Source organism: Aphis gossypii, unplaced genomic scaffold (assembly GCF_020184175.1).
Source record: "Aphis gossypii isolate Hap1 unplaced genomic scaffold, ASM2018417v2 Contig00458, whole genome shotgun sequence".
NCBI classification, from domain to species: domain Eukaryota; kingdom Metazoa; phylum Arthropoda; class Insecta; order Hemiptera; family Aphididae; genus Aphis; species Aphis gossypii.
The window spans coordinates 162,000-180,770 of NW_026083115.1; the positions used below are offsets into that span (position 1 = coordinate 162,000).

The 18,771-nt window shown below is 28.2% G+C and overlaps 1 protein-coding gene across 1 annotated transcript; it reads left to right on the forward strand.

The window, feature by feature from the left end:
* Positions 1-6,684: 6,684 nt before the first annotated feature.
* On the forward strand, positions 6,685-7,377 carry LOC126554270 (uncharacterized). Its single transcript, XM_050209359.1, has one exon. It carries the CDS (start codon positions 6,685-6,687, stop codon positions 7,375-7,377), a length of 693 nt encoding a protein of 230 aa, XP_050065316.1.
* Positions 7,378-18,771: the final 11,394 nt, after the last annotated feature.

Genomic DNA, 18,771 nt, shown 5'->3' on the forward strand with positions numbered 1-18,771 from the left:
GCTTACAGTGTGTACTTATCGTGAGTTAATTTAATTGTTGGGCAGGGATCCCGTACAGGTATTCATGACATCAGTGACAATGTCACACAAATATATCTTATTGGATAATATTTTGAGATTAAAATTAGTAAAATGAATGAACTGAGTATAAAATACAAATTACTATGTCTATACTATTTTGAAAGATATTTAAATCAGTGGTTTAATTTTTTTTGACACTGTGAACTACTTTGAGAACTTTCGATACGTCACAGACCACTATACATTTTAGACTTTATTTATTCTCATAGCCAAGAATCAATTTTTTACACATTTTAGAATTTAGGTTATGAATAAATAAAATATAATGAAATTCCTTATAACTTACATATTAATAATAAATAATAATAATATATATATAATATAATATATAATAATAATAATGTTTGTTATTGTTCAAGTTTAAGTAAAAGTTTTACATTTATCAACAATTTAACACAAATTACTATTATTAAAAAAATGTATATTGTATTATTATTTTTATCAAAAGTAAATTAAAATTATAAAAATACGTTAATGTGATTTTTGGGCTTGTATTTCCTTTACTAATAAAGATGGGAGGCCTCCTATTCGGCCAAAATGCACCCTTCCCTTTTCGGCCAGTGTCACTTTTCGGCCAACACTTACCTTACTCTTTTCGGCCACTGTCACTTTTCGGCCAAAACTTACCGTTTACTTTTCGACCACTGTTCCTTTTTGGCCAGCACAGTTTGCTTTAAAATTTTCAATTATAACAACTTATGAGTTATAATTATATCCAAAAATGTGATTTTTTAAAAAAAAATTATTACCTAATACTCGGTGAAAAAATTATAAAATAAAATAATGGGTAATACAATAAAATGTTTTAAAATACATTAGTCGAATAAAAATATAATAAAATAAATATGCATCTAATACTTTGTTAAAAAAATATAAAATAAAATAATTGATAATACAATAAACTGTTATAATACACAATTAGTCGAATAAAAATATAATTAAGTTTTATTTTTTATAGTTATATGATATTAGTTTGACAAATTTGTAACGACATATTTTATTTTTTTTATAGTCTTCAATGTAAGCTTCATTTCGTTGTTGCCGTTCCACATTTTTCGTATCCCGAGGTGTTTTTAAAATGTTTATACTTCTTATTTTTATATATACATCTGTTTGGACTTCATTTATGAGTACAGCTAATCAGTTCATTATGGGTGGAGTATGTTTATAAAAGCATTGATTAAAAAATGAGTGGAACGACTCGCAAGCATTGGTAGTTCTAACCAAACTTGCCGACGCAGCAGCCCAATATTGAGGTGGAAATAAGCTTTCCTCATTTATGAAATTGTCAGTTAGGTAATCACAATATTTTTTTAACCGTTCATCATCAGGACAGTCTGACATAAAATCATTAACAAAACATTCCGAAACTTCACGTGAGTCTAAAAATAATAATCCAAAAGTATGTCTAATCCATTGTCCTATTTCAGATGACATATTTTTATAATCCACGGATAATCCAAATTTTTGTACATTTCGCCACCAAGCTTGAGTCAAATGAAACCTACAACCCACTATTTCTACGTTAGGCCAAACAACTTCTACAGCTTTGTGAATTGCCATTTCAAAGTCAATTGTGACCCATTTTGGAGAAAATTGTATATTAAAATCATTTAACAGACTATTTATTTTATTAAAAGTATATACATAAATTTCATAACTTTTGTTTAAGAATAAACAAAAAATTATAGGAATATAATGACCATTTTTAAGTATATGAATGGTAAACATTTGTGTAAAAAACCGAGGACAAAATTTAAATGTACCATCCATATAATATATTGTATCTATTTCAGATAGTAACTTTAAATTTGTGTTACAAGAAAATATAACCACATTTTTTACTATATCATTTAATAATAAAAAAGGCTCACCTTCTTTTGTCACCGGTTTCATATCGTCTAAAGCTTTATGTACTCCAGCAAGATCATCAGGATTAGCAGGAAGAATTTTCTTGCGTTTTTCATAAATATTTTTGCTTATTCTTTCAATGCCGGAATTTTACATATTTCTTCCATGATAATTTTTTTTGGTCTATTGTGAAGATCCTCTTCAGCTTTTCTTTTACAAGCTGTATTAAGTATTTGACGATCAATTAAATTCCTTGTATATGGATCATGGTTTATGTGTATTATATTCTTGCTTTCGGAACAAATTGTATTTGTTTGATTTGTATATATTATAGCAGCACACTTACGATTAATGCATTTCCAACGAGTTGTGCCGTCCAATTTTGTATTAGCTTTTGAAAACTTGTAATTTTCAAAAATTAATAAACTTTTTCCCCGATTGCTTTCAATGAATTCGGCCACTATAAATTATTTTTATGTTTTTAAAATTTTAATTTAAAAAAATGTCTATCACTACTCGGTAGGTACTAAAAAGTAAAGATACGTATGCTAGAACACTTTTATACTGAGTGTTTATAATTGTTTCATACAATGTGTGTATGTGTGTGTGTGTAACTGTGTGTCGTATTAAATTGATGCCAGCGATAACATATAATTGGTTTCCCATAATATTATATATATATATATTAGATAAGATGGAAACGATAAGGTACAACATTTTGGCATTACTACTGTACTCTATTGTCTATACTTTAGACACATCATTATAAGTTATAACTGATTGAATAGCGTTTTACATTGTATTATGTCAAACAAGAAATAACGCTGGTTTATCTTTACTTCCAAAAAACCAACTATAAACGAAATTAAACTTACATTGAAGAGTGAGGACTACAAAAATAGTAAAATTTGCCAAACAAAAATTAATTTTTAATTTAACATATTATGTAATTAATATAATGTAACATTGTAAATTTTAAAGAAAACTGTGCTGGCCGAAAAGGAACAGTGGCCGAAAAGTAAACAGTAAATGTTGGCCGAAAAGTGACACTGGCCGAAAAGGGAAGGGTACATTTTGGCCGATATCGGTGACGCCCAATAAAGATATTAAATTAATATAATTAATATAAAATTAAAATATTTGTTTAAATTTTGTAGGTAGGTATGGTTTGCGAACCATAGGTTGGTGGGAACCTCTGATTTAAGTATACTATGGTATATGTATATGATGGGTTTCAAACACATTTAGTTACAGAAATTATTAAAAGCATTTGTATTTTCCAATTTTATTTAGGAATTTAAATTATAATGATTTATAAATATTATTTTTAATAAATCCTATTCTATTATTTTTCTTTTATAACTTCAATATAATAGGTACTAAAAATTAAAAATATAATTTTAATCCTGAACTGGTTCATAAAACGTCACTCCGATGTAAATTTGTTCAAGAATTACTTACGACTGCAAATCTTATGAAACATTTTTTAAACATCGCAAATTATATTATGCATTTAAAGAAATTCTAATTGTTTGTGTACTAATATTACTTATCCAGTAAAAAAATAAAATATAAATATAAAGTTACGTCAATATTGTACTTACATTTGCTATTTGAATAAGCATATAAAGTTGCTTGAACGTTGAGCCAAACTCGAATGGTCCAATTATTTTCGTAATTTAACGTGTGTGCCAAAATCGGAAGTTTATCTCTACTGATATAATATGTCTCAGGTACCTATCCTTGACAATTTATTTTTTTTTTTTTAATTAGTTATCATTACCTATCGTAATTTATTGCCTGTACTCGCTGTATAATTTTACCAGTTTTCTACCAATGCTGTTCGGTGTGGGTCTAAGTCATAGATACTATTCATTGTTATATCTAATGTTTTGGCCTTTTGAAATTCCAGCCGTCGTATTACTAATTGATGACACGCGCGACGAAATATCAAAATACATTTCTTTTGGATTTTTGAAATTGTAATCGTTATCTTAGTAATTGCTGACACGCGCAACAAAATATCAAAATACTTTTTTTTCTATACCTTCCTTTCTACCTATAGTTATTGGCAACAACTATTCGATTATATATTTTATTTTAAATTCTGTAAATTCTGATTTAGTGTGTTTTTAGCAATCGATGTGAAAGGGACTTGTTTTCATACACATTTATATATCTAATAAATACATTGTTTTTCTGGTGAGTAACTACTAACTACTTAAGTTTATAATCTTAATATCTACCTAGTAGGTTGGTACATACTACATAGGTGCAGTGGTATGTTTACGGGAGGTGATCCGAAAGATATATCATGTTTTAGATCCATACTTTGATTTTGAATGAAATTTATTTAATATTATTATTTGTATATTGTTTGGGCCTCTTCTTCTGTTTAAATAATATTGTAGCCTATAGTAGTGGAGCTTGCTTAATTGTAAATATCAGTTTGCGTTGGTATTTAAAGCTTGCTAATACTACACAAAAATCAAATTATAATTATAATTTGGTCTCCATATTATGTTTTTTTATAAATTATTTATAACTATAGATTTATACAAATTATTATAAGTTTATGCTTCAATAATTTTCAAATGCTAAACTGAATATTATGCTCAGTAAAACAAATTGTGAATTGATGTTTTTAGAAACGTCACGAGTCATATTTTTTTTTTTTTTTTTTTGAAATTGAGATATTAGTAAAAACGTATATACCTACTATAATAGTCATATCATGTGTTTTTGAGTGAAAAAACCGACTTTATAGGTGTAGTATTATTAGTAGGTGTATGATATATTTTAATAAGTACTTTTTCTTAAATTAATTTATTTTTCAAAAATATTTATATTCTACAATTTTTATCAATTATCCAAAAGCTTTAAATAATTGACTCATGACGTTTTTGCAATCATCGGATTCGTATATATATATTATATATATATATATTATATTAGTACCTATGTCAAGAATTTCCTCATGTATGAGAATAATTTTTTTCGTTTATCAAGTTGTGTAGTGTGTATTTACATTGTACATTTTATGAATACAGCAATTAACTAAAATTAATCGCTGAAGAAAGTCCATTTTAAAAAAAGTTTGACAAAAAGTCCGGATTCAGGTTTTATAGTCGGACAAAAATTCTTAGCACATTATTTAGTTTCTAACAAAAACTCGGAAAATACAAAATATTCTTTATAACTAATATTTTTTTTTCTATTTTCTTATTCTTATTATTTCGTATAACTAAAAAAAATAAAACGGAAATCTACTATAGTTAATTACCTATATATTATATTATATTAATATCTCTTAGATCGTATATGATCTAAATTCTAAGATATATCTATCGCTATGATATGTGGCTGTATGTCTACATGTTAGCTAGGTACCATAAAATTATATTATGTACCTACAAACAATAATCAATATTACCACGATTATTATATAAAAGAACAAACATTATATATATATAGATTCTAGATAAATACATGTATATTAAAATACCTATTAAAATTGATTAAAATGGATAATAAATTATACAATTATAAATGAAAATTTAATAGAATAATTTGTATTTTCGGACTTTTTGTTTGTCCGACACTAAACATGTGTTCGGACTTTTTTCCATAGACTTTTTGACTGATTACCAATTAAAAAGTACTCATATATTATGATTTTCGTGTTAAACAATAATAAATACCTATAATAGTTAAATATAAATAAAGCTCTTTAATTTTTTTGGATTCCATAAAATATTTAGCATTTGATTATTGAAAATATAATACTTATTAGACATTATGAGTAGGAGATAGTATTTAATATTTTAATTGTACTTAATTTTTAAAATATTAGATATATTTATTATTTATTAAGAGGACGCTACCCATGCATTTGTTGTCTCCGTCTTACACACACCCGATATAGCAAAATTTCGTTCACTAGTTTCAATAGTGTGCTGTTAGTTTTGATATTAGATTAAATTGACCTATTATCAAACTTTTAGGTAAGAACATTATCTGTGCTTTTGGCGATTTTTCAATTTTTTCAAGCATACTATGAGCAAGTATGCAGTGAAATATCACAAATTAAAAATGTTCATATCCCGCTTGAGAATTAAACTATAGAATAGAAGCCAACGCTTAAACACAGATAATGTTATTATATAAAAATTGTATAATTGGTCAATTTACTCCAATATCAAATTAACAGCCCACTGTTGAAACTAGTGAACGAAATTTTGGTATATCGGGCGTGTGTAAGACGGAGACAACAAATGTATGGATAGCATCCTCTTAAAAAAATAACTACTTTATTTAATAAAGGAAAATGAATAAATTAGGAATTAGTATGTATTTGTATATTAATTGTAAATGTCAAATATGTTAAGGTTGTGTCCTTACACTCTATCATATTATAATAGCGGTGCTACTAAAATTCAGGTGTTTTTATTATATATTTCTTTTTGGTAACATTCATAATTTTGTTTTAGATCATTTTTTTCTTGATTCATTTACTGGATTTCTGTGATTGTGACTTGTGTTAAGGTAATTTTCAAATTAATTATTTTATAATATTATATACTCTAATTATCAGCTAATTTTGTATTTTTTTTTTTTTTTTGGTTGACAGAGGTAGCAGTTGTTGTTGTTTTTTTTTTTTAAACTTTTAGTATTAAGGTTTTTTTTAGCTGTAAGTTTATTTTTATTTATTTATTTTTTGTCTAATATATATATATATTTTTTTTTCATAAAATGGGACGTCCGAGTAAACGTACACAAAATAAAAAAGAAGCAATAAAAATATCACCCGAAAACATTGTTCTTCATTTGCAAGAACTTGAAAAGGATAAATTGAGAAAACAATTAAGCCGTGCGTCTGATGATATTGTTGCTACAAATCAAAGAAAATTGTTAAATTCAAAAAGTACAATAAAACGATTGAAAGACCCAGTTTTAAAGAAAGCTAATCAGGTCGCCAGTCGTAAGAGCATGTTGAAACGACTGCAAGATCCCGATTTTAAAAAAGCTAACCAGATCGCCAGTCGTAAGAGCATGTTGAAACGACTGCAAGATCCGGATGTTAAAAAAGCAAACCAGATCGCCAGTCGTAAGAGCATGTTGAAACGACTGCAAGATCCGGATGTTAAAAAAGCCAACCAGATCGCCAGTCGTAAGAGCATGTTGAAACGACTGCAAGATCCGGATGTTAAAAATGCCAACCAGATCGCCAGTCGTAAGAGCATGTTGAAACGATTGCAAGATCCGGATGTTAAAAAAGCCAACCAGATCGCCAGTCGTAAGAGCATGTTGAAACGATTGCAAGATCCAGTTATAAAAAATGCAAACAAGGTTGCCAGTATGAAGAACAGATTGAAACGAATGGAAAATCCAGTTTTCAAAAAAACATATCAAATTCAAAATGTATCTACCCGAGTAGCAATTTGAAGGTGCAACGTCTGTATATTTACACGGTGCTTATAAGACCGTTCATACACGGTGTGAGCACTGTGCAGCTTCAATAAATTATCAATCAATAAAAGTGTTAATATATTCTTGGGTTAAATTGCGTGTGTAAATGTAAAAAAACACTGTGTAATAACTGTGAGAAAATTATTTCAAGTACGGTGTTCTCTGCAGTGTGCTATATACAAGAGATGAAACCGTGAAACATATTATTATATATTTATATATAATAGGTATATATGTGTTTTTGGTTGAATAACGTGTATCCGTGCAAGGTACGCACGGTGAAATAACCGTGTGAAAATTGTTTCAAGCACTGTGTCCCCACTGTGCCAAAATGTAAAATATTAAATAACATATATTTATAAATATATTTATAAGTCTATATATAGACTTATATATATAATATATTATATATAGGTAGTTGTTTATGTTTCTGGTTGAATAACGTGTGTCTGTGCAAAGCACACACGGTGAACTTATATAATATTATGATAATGGGCAAATTATTTAAACCACGTGTTTTAGATTTAGATTGATAATATAGCGAGTATAATAATTATTATCATTCTGTATTGGCATTCCGCTTTTCAGTTTTCACTATTTAGCGCGTTATTTTCTTTGTTAACCTAGCTGTATTTGTAAGTGTTTATCTTAAATCCTAATTATTAAAAATTATAACGTTTTATATTATATTCACGTTTTATATAGTAAGATTCTAAAGTTTATGACTTATATGTATTCAATAAATCGCATTGTTCATAATATGTATGAATATTGAATTCTAAGGACAGTATATATATACTATATATATAATAAATATTCAACATTTAAAAATGTAAGTACAATAAATGTAAATAATACAGTCTGTTATATAGGTGATACATATATTATATAGCACATATATATTTTATATATAAACAGCAGTCTACACATTATATATTATATACATACCTATCTATATTATCTTATATTATTATAACTATATAATATAGTAGTATTTTATTTAATTTTTACAATCGTCTTAATAGTAATATTATTATATCTCTACCTTAATCATACTTCTCACTTCTCAGATATATAATATTGTATATTACTAGTGATATGTGTTATTAATATGTCTTATGTAGTTATGCACATGGTAAACACTGCACTATTATAATATTTAGCCATGGTATTATAGATTTGGTATAATTATACAAACTTGAAAATTAAAATATGTAATATAGATATACTTAGGTAATTATGAAAAGTAACTAAAAAATATATACCTATTTGCTATATAATATACACATTTAATTTAATTTAATTTAAAAGAACCAATTTATATAACTTAATTTATTAAAATAATATTGGGTCTTATAAATTGTAAAAGGTGTGGAATGATTGAATAAAGGTTTCATTTATTAATTAAGTAAATATAGGTTCCTAATTCAAATTAATTTTTTTACTTATAAAATCTTTTATAGTACCTACAACATGTAACATTCAGTTTTAATTATTTTTATATAGGTAGGTACCTATGTATAAATCTATAGACTGTCTTGCGAATAGTGATTATGTTTAGTTAAAAGTAATCATAATAATATATGTGTATATACCTACATATATATTATACAATATACATATATAGTCAGGATGGTACTATATTACATTTAATTTATTTTAATAACATGTTATCATATTTTAATTAGGTAATTTTTTTAGAAATGACATATATTATATACTAAATTTGGATTAAAATAATATGTATAAGTACCATAATTTTGTCTTGCTTTAAAATAAAAAAAATTTTATTAATTTTATAATTCAATGCCAAAAGTATATCCATGAATACAAAAAATAACAGGTAACACGTGTTAACAATATAAAGTTTTGGTTGTGTTCTTTATAGGTTTAAGGTTAACTTAAGCAAATCTACTCGGTATCGTAGAAGAAAACGAGCTGCTACAGTTCTTACTGCTTCAATGTATTCATCATCTAGTTCTAGTAATGAGTATAATAATGATTTTCATCAAAACTCACTTCCTCATATTGCATTTCCATCAAATTCAGAAATGTATGAACGTTGTTCATCACCTGCAATAGTACACACACAGGAAGAAGTAACTTTAACTAATGATGATGAAGATTGTTGTGAACTAAGTTCTAGCTCTAGTTCTTATGATGAAAAACATTTAATCCAGAAATTGATGATGGGGTTAATTTAACTATTGCTAAATGGGCCATTCGAAATAATATTACTCACATGGCTTTAGACGATCTGCTCAAAAATTTATCAAAGCATCCACAATTTAAGGAATTACCCATAGATTCTCGAACATTATTAAAAACCCCCACCAAAACTATTATTAAAGAAATCAAAGGGGGTAGTTACTATCATTTTGGAATCTTTGATCAAATTGAACATTTGATAAAATCTGGTACTTCGCTTCCTTCAATACTCATGCTAATGGTTGGAATAGACGGATTACCCATCACAAAAAATCCTCCTAGTCAATTATGGCCTATTTTAGGGTATTTTTCAAATATCTCTGACTCTAGTGTTTTCATTATTGGTTCATATTATGGTAAACCAAAACCAGAAGACAGTAACGAATTTTTAAGTAATTTTGTAAATGAAATTTGTGTGCTGATTAATGATGGTGTGATGTATAATAATATTCATGTAAAACTTCATCTAAAAGCTCTTATATGTGATGCCCCAGCAAAATCGTTTGCATTAAATTTTAAGGGACACACTGGAAAAAAATCATGTATTCGTTGTCATACTATTGGTTCTTTTGGGAATAATCGTATTTATTTTCCTCAAATTAATGCACCACTTAGAACTCATGATGAATTTAGATTATATTCTGATTCAGATTTTCATTGTGGTAAAACAATTTTGTTAGATATACCTAAATTTGATGTAATTTCTTCTGTGCCATTTGATTACATGCATTGTATTCTCATTGGTGTCACCAAAAAATTATTAATGTTCTGGACTGGTGGAATAAAACAACACAATCAAAATCTTCCGAAAAATTTAATTTCAGCAATTGATAAAAAATTGACAAATTTATCTCAATATATTCCTCAAGAATTCCAAAGAAATCTAAATGAAAATAGTCGAAAGCATCCTCTTCACGATGTATCCCGGCGGAAGGCTACAGAGTTGAGACAATGTCTCCTCTATACGGGTATGGTAGTTTTTAAGGATTTTCTCAGTAAAAAAACCTATCACCATTTTATGGAATTATGCGTCGCTATAAGAATTCTCTCTACAGATAATATTTCAGATGCATATATTATGTTTGCTAAGGAACTACTTACACATTTTGTTTTAACATTTGGACCAATTTATGGAAAAACATTCATGTCACACAATATTCACATAACTCTACATATAGCTGATGATGTGAAAGAGTTTGGACCCTTAAATTGTTATTCTGCCTTTCCGTTTGAAAGTTTCATGCAGCCATTGAAAAAAAAAATTAAAAATGGTGTAAAACCCCTTCAACAGTTGGCTAGAAGATATACTGAATATAAATTATTACGGGAACACAGACAATTAAATGAATCTAAATTTGACTACCCAATAAAAGTTTCATGTAAAAATAAAAATAGACCACTACTGCAAGAAGCTTGTGATCCACAGTATTCAGGATGGAAGCATAAACATTTTACAGTTAAACTTAATGACGCTAATAATTGTTTTGAATTGGAAAACGGTGATATAATAGTAATAGAGAATATTGCGACTTCAAAAATTAATAAAGACATGATGTTGGTTATTGGAAGACGATTTACTAAATTGTTAGATTTCTTCACCACTCCATGTTCATCAAAACTATTAGGAATTCAATCCGCCTCGAAACTTGGACCACTTCAGTCTTGGGATTTTGAATGTTTAAAAAAAAAATATATGTGTTTACCTCTCAACGAATTAACATCAATTGTTATTCCACAGTTACACTGCCAATGAAATAATATAACTTTTTTTTTACATTTACCTACCTTATAACTTTTTATTAGTTTAATAATTTAAGTACCTAACATAATTTATAAAAATGTTTGATTATAATTTTAATTATTATAAATTTTAAATGCATTCTTTCATTTGAATTTTCAAATTTCTCAGGTCGTGGCTAGTTGTTACATTTTTAAACACAAATGAAGTACAGCATGTACCATTTGTGTGGTTTGTTGAAAATTATTCAAAAATTAATCAAAGTACTTGTTGGTTTCCAAACATGAAATCTGATTCCAAAAAGGTATCAGATACATCTGCTGCAAGGACATTTTTTAGTGGATCCCAAATTGCCAAAATGATAACCATATGCATTGAACCTAATCAATGTGATGGGTCATATTATGAAGCTTCAAGAACTGCAGGACCATTTGGTTAGTGCTAGTTTAACCATGGTTTCATAACTATCAAAAATATTATATTATGTAATTACCTATAATAATTATAATTTTACTATTCAAACTATACAAATATCAGCTCTCATAAAATTCTCTCTATAGTTACATATGTACTAAATACGCAAGTCATCATTTAAATGTGTTTCTTTTGTTTATAATTTATTAAATTAATTATTACTTAATTTGTAAACATAATATTTTTATGTAAGACCACTTGAAAAAATAATTTTACTAAAACGTATTATGAAAATGCTTACATAGAGAATCTTTCAAATAATAATATTAAATTTATAATCTGATAAAAAATGTATATATTTATATATAATATATATATATATATATATATATATTTATAACTTTCCATCTGTTATATTACCTAATTCACAAATATTTCTTCAAATAAAGGTAATGAAATCCAAGCAAGAAATGTAGCAAAGGCTTGTTCAGACTGCGAAACATGCGATGAAGAACTAATTAGTTCAAATATAACAGTTTCAACAAGAAAAAGAATGCCAAAAATATTGTATTCACCTGAGAGTCTAGTTAAAAAACCCAAACAAATATGTTCTATAACAGATACAGAAGAAACTGATGAAGGTATTGAATACTCATTACCGAATCCACCAATAGTTGCTGTTACTCAATCTGATTTAAACCAAAATACAAGTAAATCAATACACTATTTATTTTATATTATACTAAAATTAATTGTTATAACTATGTTGCAGCAAATTATCTAGAGCCAAAAGATTATAGATCTTTAGAATCAAATTCAATTCAAATTAATGAATTCATAGATGTGGCATCTCAATCAATTTTATCAGGTATTAAGTCAGTTTATGTGTCAACCTTGTGTAATTAACCCTCTATACATTATTTTTTCAAATATACTTTCAATCGTGTATTGATTATCAATCTTATTTTGTTCAGCTATTTGTAATGATGGGTTGAAAGATGCTAAAACAAATCACGAAAAAGACATTATTTCAGATTTTTTAAAGGAAAGTAGTAGTGCTGAAGATTTTTCAGCATTAATAAATAATGATGATAATGATGATGCTAACATGAAATATACAAATCTTGATTCTACACCTCTGTATACGTGTAATGAGCCTTCCAACACATCTGCAGTTGAATCTTCAATAAACACAGAAAATACCACTGACACAAGTAAGTTAGAGAAAACTTTATTTCTGAATAGTTCATATTAAGTAGGTATATGTTATTATTTTTACAAAGTTGGTTAAGTATATTACCTAAATCAAATATAACTAAGTAACATTCTTTAAACTCTATTTTTGCATACAAACCTTAATTAAACAATATCAAATATAAGTAAAACATTATTTAAATTCAAAACCGAGCTTTATTTTATCAGAACAATTTTATAATAAAATATTTATCATGCTGTAATTTGTAAATGTATATGGTTATTGTCAATCATTTAACATTAAACAAAACTTTTATTTCATATCTTGTAGGTTGTTGCTGTAAAAGTATTTCAGATATGAAATCATAGTTTAAATCTAAAGATAAACAATTTATGGTTCAAATAATGATGCTAAACAATTCAAACACCAAACTTTGCAAAGCAGTGGAAAATATGGACAAAAAAATAGTAAGTATTATGAAAGCAGATTCACGAATTAGAGCCATGGCTGTCCCACTGCCAAATATTCCTCCGGCTTTCATTGGTATCTTACCAGTAAAAACAATGGATGAGCTGAAAACTGTAGAGACACTATTATCTGATGGTAACGAAGAAGCAAATAAATATAAAGAAGAACTGGTAATTGATAATTATTATTTAAATATTAATATTGCAGATATAAAACAAAAATTATTTCTTCGATTCAAAAAACTTTTAAATTATATTTAATAGTCAATAAAATAAAATTATAATAAAATATATATATTAACATAAGACTTATGGATATTGACAGTTTATAATCTTAAAATTGTGTATTACATAATTGTCAAATCACTAAAACTTTATAGTATATAAGTTGTACTATTATATTAATATACTACATCACATGGATACAATGTATTGTAAATTAGTCACTGTGTTAGTCACAATTAGTCATTGTGCATTTGTATAGTAGCTGGTATTTGTAATTTTGTACTGCATATATATATTTAGTCATAGATCATCCATAATAGTATAGGTATATATTATTATGTATAATTCAGATATAGAATCTAAATAATTGTTTTTTTTTCTACTGGTTTTATTGATGCCATTTCAGAAGTTCTATTTGCTGATGAAAGTTGGTGGGATGTCATTTAACACTGCGATTAAGAAAACAATTGACTGTTGTTTTGAAAAGGAATTGCTATCAAAATTTAGCTATAAGGGGAAAACAAAAGAAAAATTTATTGGTCTCCAGATATTCTCAGTTATTTATGGTAACATTACTATCATTTATAAGAATAAATTATAAGATTTATATCATAATTTTATTAGATTCCTTGTCAAGTTTTCGCCGAAGTCCTGAAGATGAAACTAAATTTCATTCTGTTGCTGACAACTACATAAGACATGCGCCTCTTTATAACTGCAGTGGTAATAAGGGAGGAACAAAAAAATTATAATTTCTTTAAATGTTTTTGTTACAACTATTATGTCAAGTATATGAACAGTTTTATTTTTCAATTTTATATTTGTATTCAGTTCCTACTATTGTGAGAAGATTAATTTTTTTATTTAATATTAAATGTAAAAGAAATAATGTTATTATGTATTGTTAAAATAAATAATACAATGTTATTTATGTCATATTTTAATACTTATCATCTATAATTAGATTATAATAGTGTGCTGTTAGTTTTAATATTAGAGTAAATTTACCTATAATCAAACCTCTAGGTAAGAACATTCTATGTGCTCAAGTGAAGGTGTTTATTAAATATTTTCATTTTCAAGTGAGATATGGGTATTTTTAATTTGTGATATTTCACATACTTGTATCTATTATACATTCAAATGAAAATATCAAAAATTTTGATGATAGGCAATTTTCTCTAATTTAAAAACAAACAGCACACTATTGAAACTATATAGTGAACAGAAATTTACTGTCGTACGTTGGTAATAACAGGTATAAAACGGAGACAACAAACGCGCATGGCTATATATATATATATATATTATATAATTATAATTATAATTTTCATGAACTTTTTTTTATAATTTATGCAAAATAGTTTTTCTTATATTATGTATATTGTGATTTGGTGGAGATTTATTCACGTTAGGTAACTAAATAGTGAATTGGTTACTTTATTAAAATACAATAGTAATGTTTTATAATTTTATATAAGTATTTATAATTTTTATTTTTAACACTAGACATCCTCCTCCATGCTACCAAAAAGAAGGGCAGAATTTCGTAAGTGCGCCCGGGGCTCATAATTTCTAAATACGAGCCCGGGGCGTATAGCTATAGTTAATTAATACACTGTTGCACGGTGTTGAACCAGACCTACACACATACAGTACAATCAGTGTATGGTGTTTTAACCGTCAAATGCCCAATAAGTACACGGTGAAATATTAACACAGTTGCACAGTGCTTGAACAGACTGTTACACGGTTGTACGATGGGTCAATACCCAATAAAAACTCCGTTAAAATACTGTACCATGACACGGTGTTTGAACTGACAATTGCACTTTGAGTGCACGGTGCTACCCATGTAAAAATTTGGTATTCAAAATGGCTTAAAACACAGTGCAGAGACAGTAAATACACCGTGTTCCACACAATTGATTTATTGATGATTTGACACAATCATAGCACAGTAATTGCTACCCGGGTACTAAAAAGAAAACACCAAATTCAATATCTTATAAAAAACGAGAACGGCAAAAAGCAAATGAAACTATGCAGAAGGAAGATGTTTTGATATCTGAATATATTTTGAAAAGGTCTCAAGGTTTATCAGAAAAATGTAAAAATGTTATTCGTGTCATAGATTACGTTTCCCATCCAGTGTCAATAAATGCAACTCTGATATCTTCAGTCGATTGGGAATGTCAATTCCAAGTGATGCCAAGAATACTGTGACGATATGTTCCAGTTGTCTTCCACATATAAAAAAATCCAAAGTTCCTCCGTTGTACATAAGAAATGGTTATGAGTTAAACAGTGTTCCGTCTTCAGTTACGCAATTAAATCAAATAGAAAAGCAAATGGTTTCCCTTAGATTACTGTTTATGAAAATATTCAATGTCTTCGCAGTGATGGACAGCTAAAAATTAAAGGTAACGTTATCAATGTTCCAATAGATCTGACTAAGACTACATCTATTTTGCCAAGGCGTGCCGAAAATTTAGCTGCAGTTAAGATGATGAAGGTAAAATTAAAAAGAAAATCGTGCTTTAAACAGCATTATCTTTATCAAAATGTCGGACCATCATTAGTAGTATCAGCATTGAATGATTTGATTAAAAAACCTCTATATAAAGATGCTGTAATAGACAAAGATTGGCTGGCGCATGTGTCAGAAACAACAAAAAGTTTATAAAACAGCTCGGATCACGAAAGTGAAGAAACAGATGATGAAGACACAAATATTGAACCAATCAATCCGGGATCAATGGACACGATGATTGAAAACTGTGATTTTGTTTCTTTAGCACCAGGCGAAGGCATGAAACCGTTATCTATTCTTATTGATGACCATGCAGAGGAAAAAGCTTTTCCTGATTTATTTGGTGGTCATCCACGTACAAATAAATCACCTTTAAAAAATTACTCAAAAGTAGTAAGGTCTGAACTGCTGAACGTAGATCGAAGGTTTGCATCGGACTCATCTAACTTGTTTTTTAAATGCAAAGTATTAGTAACTCATTGCAAGCAATGTGTAAATTGTTTTACGAAAAAACAAAAAAGGAAACACAACTGCGAATGACGTAGCAAATCCAGCTGTTCTAAACAAAATGATCGATAACGATCAAGGATACCGAATGTTACACAACGTACAAAATTCACCTTCATATCTTGCAGCGATGAGAAAAAATGTTTTTGCCATGGTGCGTCAAGAAGGTCAACCGACATTATTCTTAATATTTAGCCCTAGTGAATCAACTTGGACTGATCTGTTAAAGATTTTGTATAAACTGCGTTACTCCAAAACGTTGTCTGATGATACTGTCCTAACTTATGCACAAAAATCAGATTTAATTCGACAAGACCCAGTTGTTTGTGCTACTTATTTTGATCATAGGTTTAGAGCACTTTTTAAATTGATCAAGTCCAAAAATGTTATTTTCAAAGAACACAGTGTGAAACATTTCTTTTATCGTGTCGAATATCAACATAGGGGCAGTCCACATGTACACATGCTATTGTGGTTAGACAATGTACCTGTTTTCGACCAGCCAAACCAGAAACTTTTGGTGCATGTGTAACACTTATCAACAAATACATTACGTGTATGGTAGACGATGGCAGTCCGGCCCATGAGTATTTGCATAAAAATACTCATAGCCATACACACACTTGTTACAGAACTGACAAAGAAAAACAAATGAAAAAGTGACGCTTAAACATACCATATCCGCCAATGAATGAAACCTGTATATTGACTCCGCTAACAGAAGACATAAGTAATCCGATCACAAGAAAAATTCGTACACTACAATATGAAAAACTTCTGCAATACCTCAGGGACTTCAAGGACAGTGATTCATCTTCACATCCAACATTAGAAGACATTTTACAAAAATTGTCAATTAAAGATGTTAATGAATATAAATCCATTATTCGAACTGTTATCAGACGGCCAACAGTTTTTCTAAAACGTACCATAAAACAACGAATGGTTTCTGGATTCAATGAAAAATTATTTCCGTTATGGCAATCTAACATGGATATACAGTTCATATTGGACGTTATTCTTGTGTTAGATATGTAATCGAGTATATTGGAAAAAGCCAACGCGGAATATCAAAACTAATGAGAGACATTGTCGAAAATCTTAAGTCTTCTACTGATTTATCGGTTAAAGAACAACTGAAAAAAATAGCGTCAACTTTTTCAGGGAGTCAAGAAATCTCTGCACAGGAAGCAGTGTACACTTGCTTAGGTATGAAGCAATGCAATACTTCAATGGGTATATATTTATAAACACTAGCCATCCTGATAAAAGAACTCGAATGTTGAAACCAATGGCAGTTAGAGGAGAAATGGATCCAAAATCTGACGACATTTTTTTGTGACGGTCTCAATGAATACTATTCATGTAGACCACACAGTCTTGAAGATGTAACTTTAGCAGAATCTTGGCTCCAATTATGAAGTTCGCGGTAAAAAAAAAACGGCTAACAACAGTTCTGATTCTGACACTGATAATGAACCTGATACCACTTATCCGATTGACTCCACTCTAATCGGAAAACCAAACAAGTATATACATAAACGTAAAATCAGAAAAATCATACGGTATGTTAGGTTTAATGTGGATAAAAATGAACAAGACTTTGACAGAGAAAATATTATATTATTTTTACCATGGCGCGATGAAAAAACTGATTTGTTAGAAATTAACTGTAAACAAGTGTATGAAACAAACATTGATCAAATAAAAAAGTTGTACCAACAGTTTAATAAAGTAGAAGAAACCCATTTAGACGATAATGAAATTCAAATAGAAGGAGAACAAGGCCGTAACAATAATCAGCTTGTAGACGATGAAGATTGGGTACCAGATGATGTACTAATAAACGATGTTGGAGATTATGTTGAAAATACCAATACATCAGATGTAGATTCACCTAAAGATGATGGTAAGATAATAGTGCACCTGATAGACAATGAACAGTTTAAAGACTAATCGGATGTCTAAACGACGGTCAACGCCAACTCTTATATCATACAACTAATGTCATAAGAAGTCAATTGTGGGGAAAAGGTCATCCTGCGATGAAGGTATTTGTCACTGGACCAGCGGGAGCTGGAAA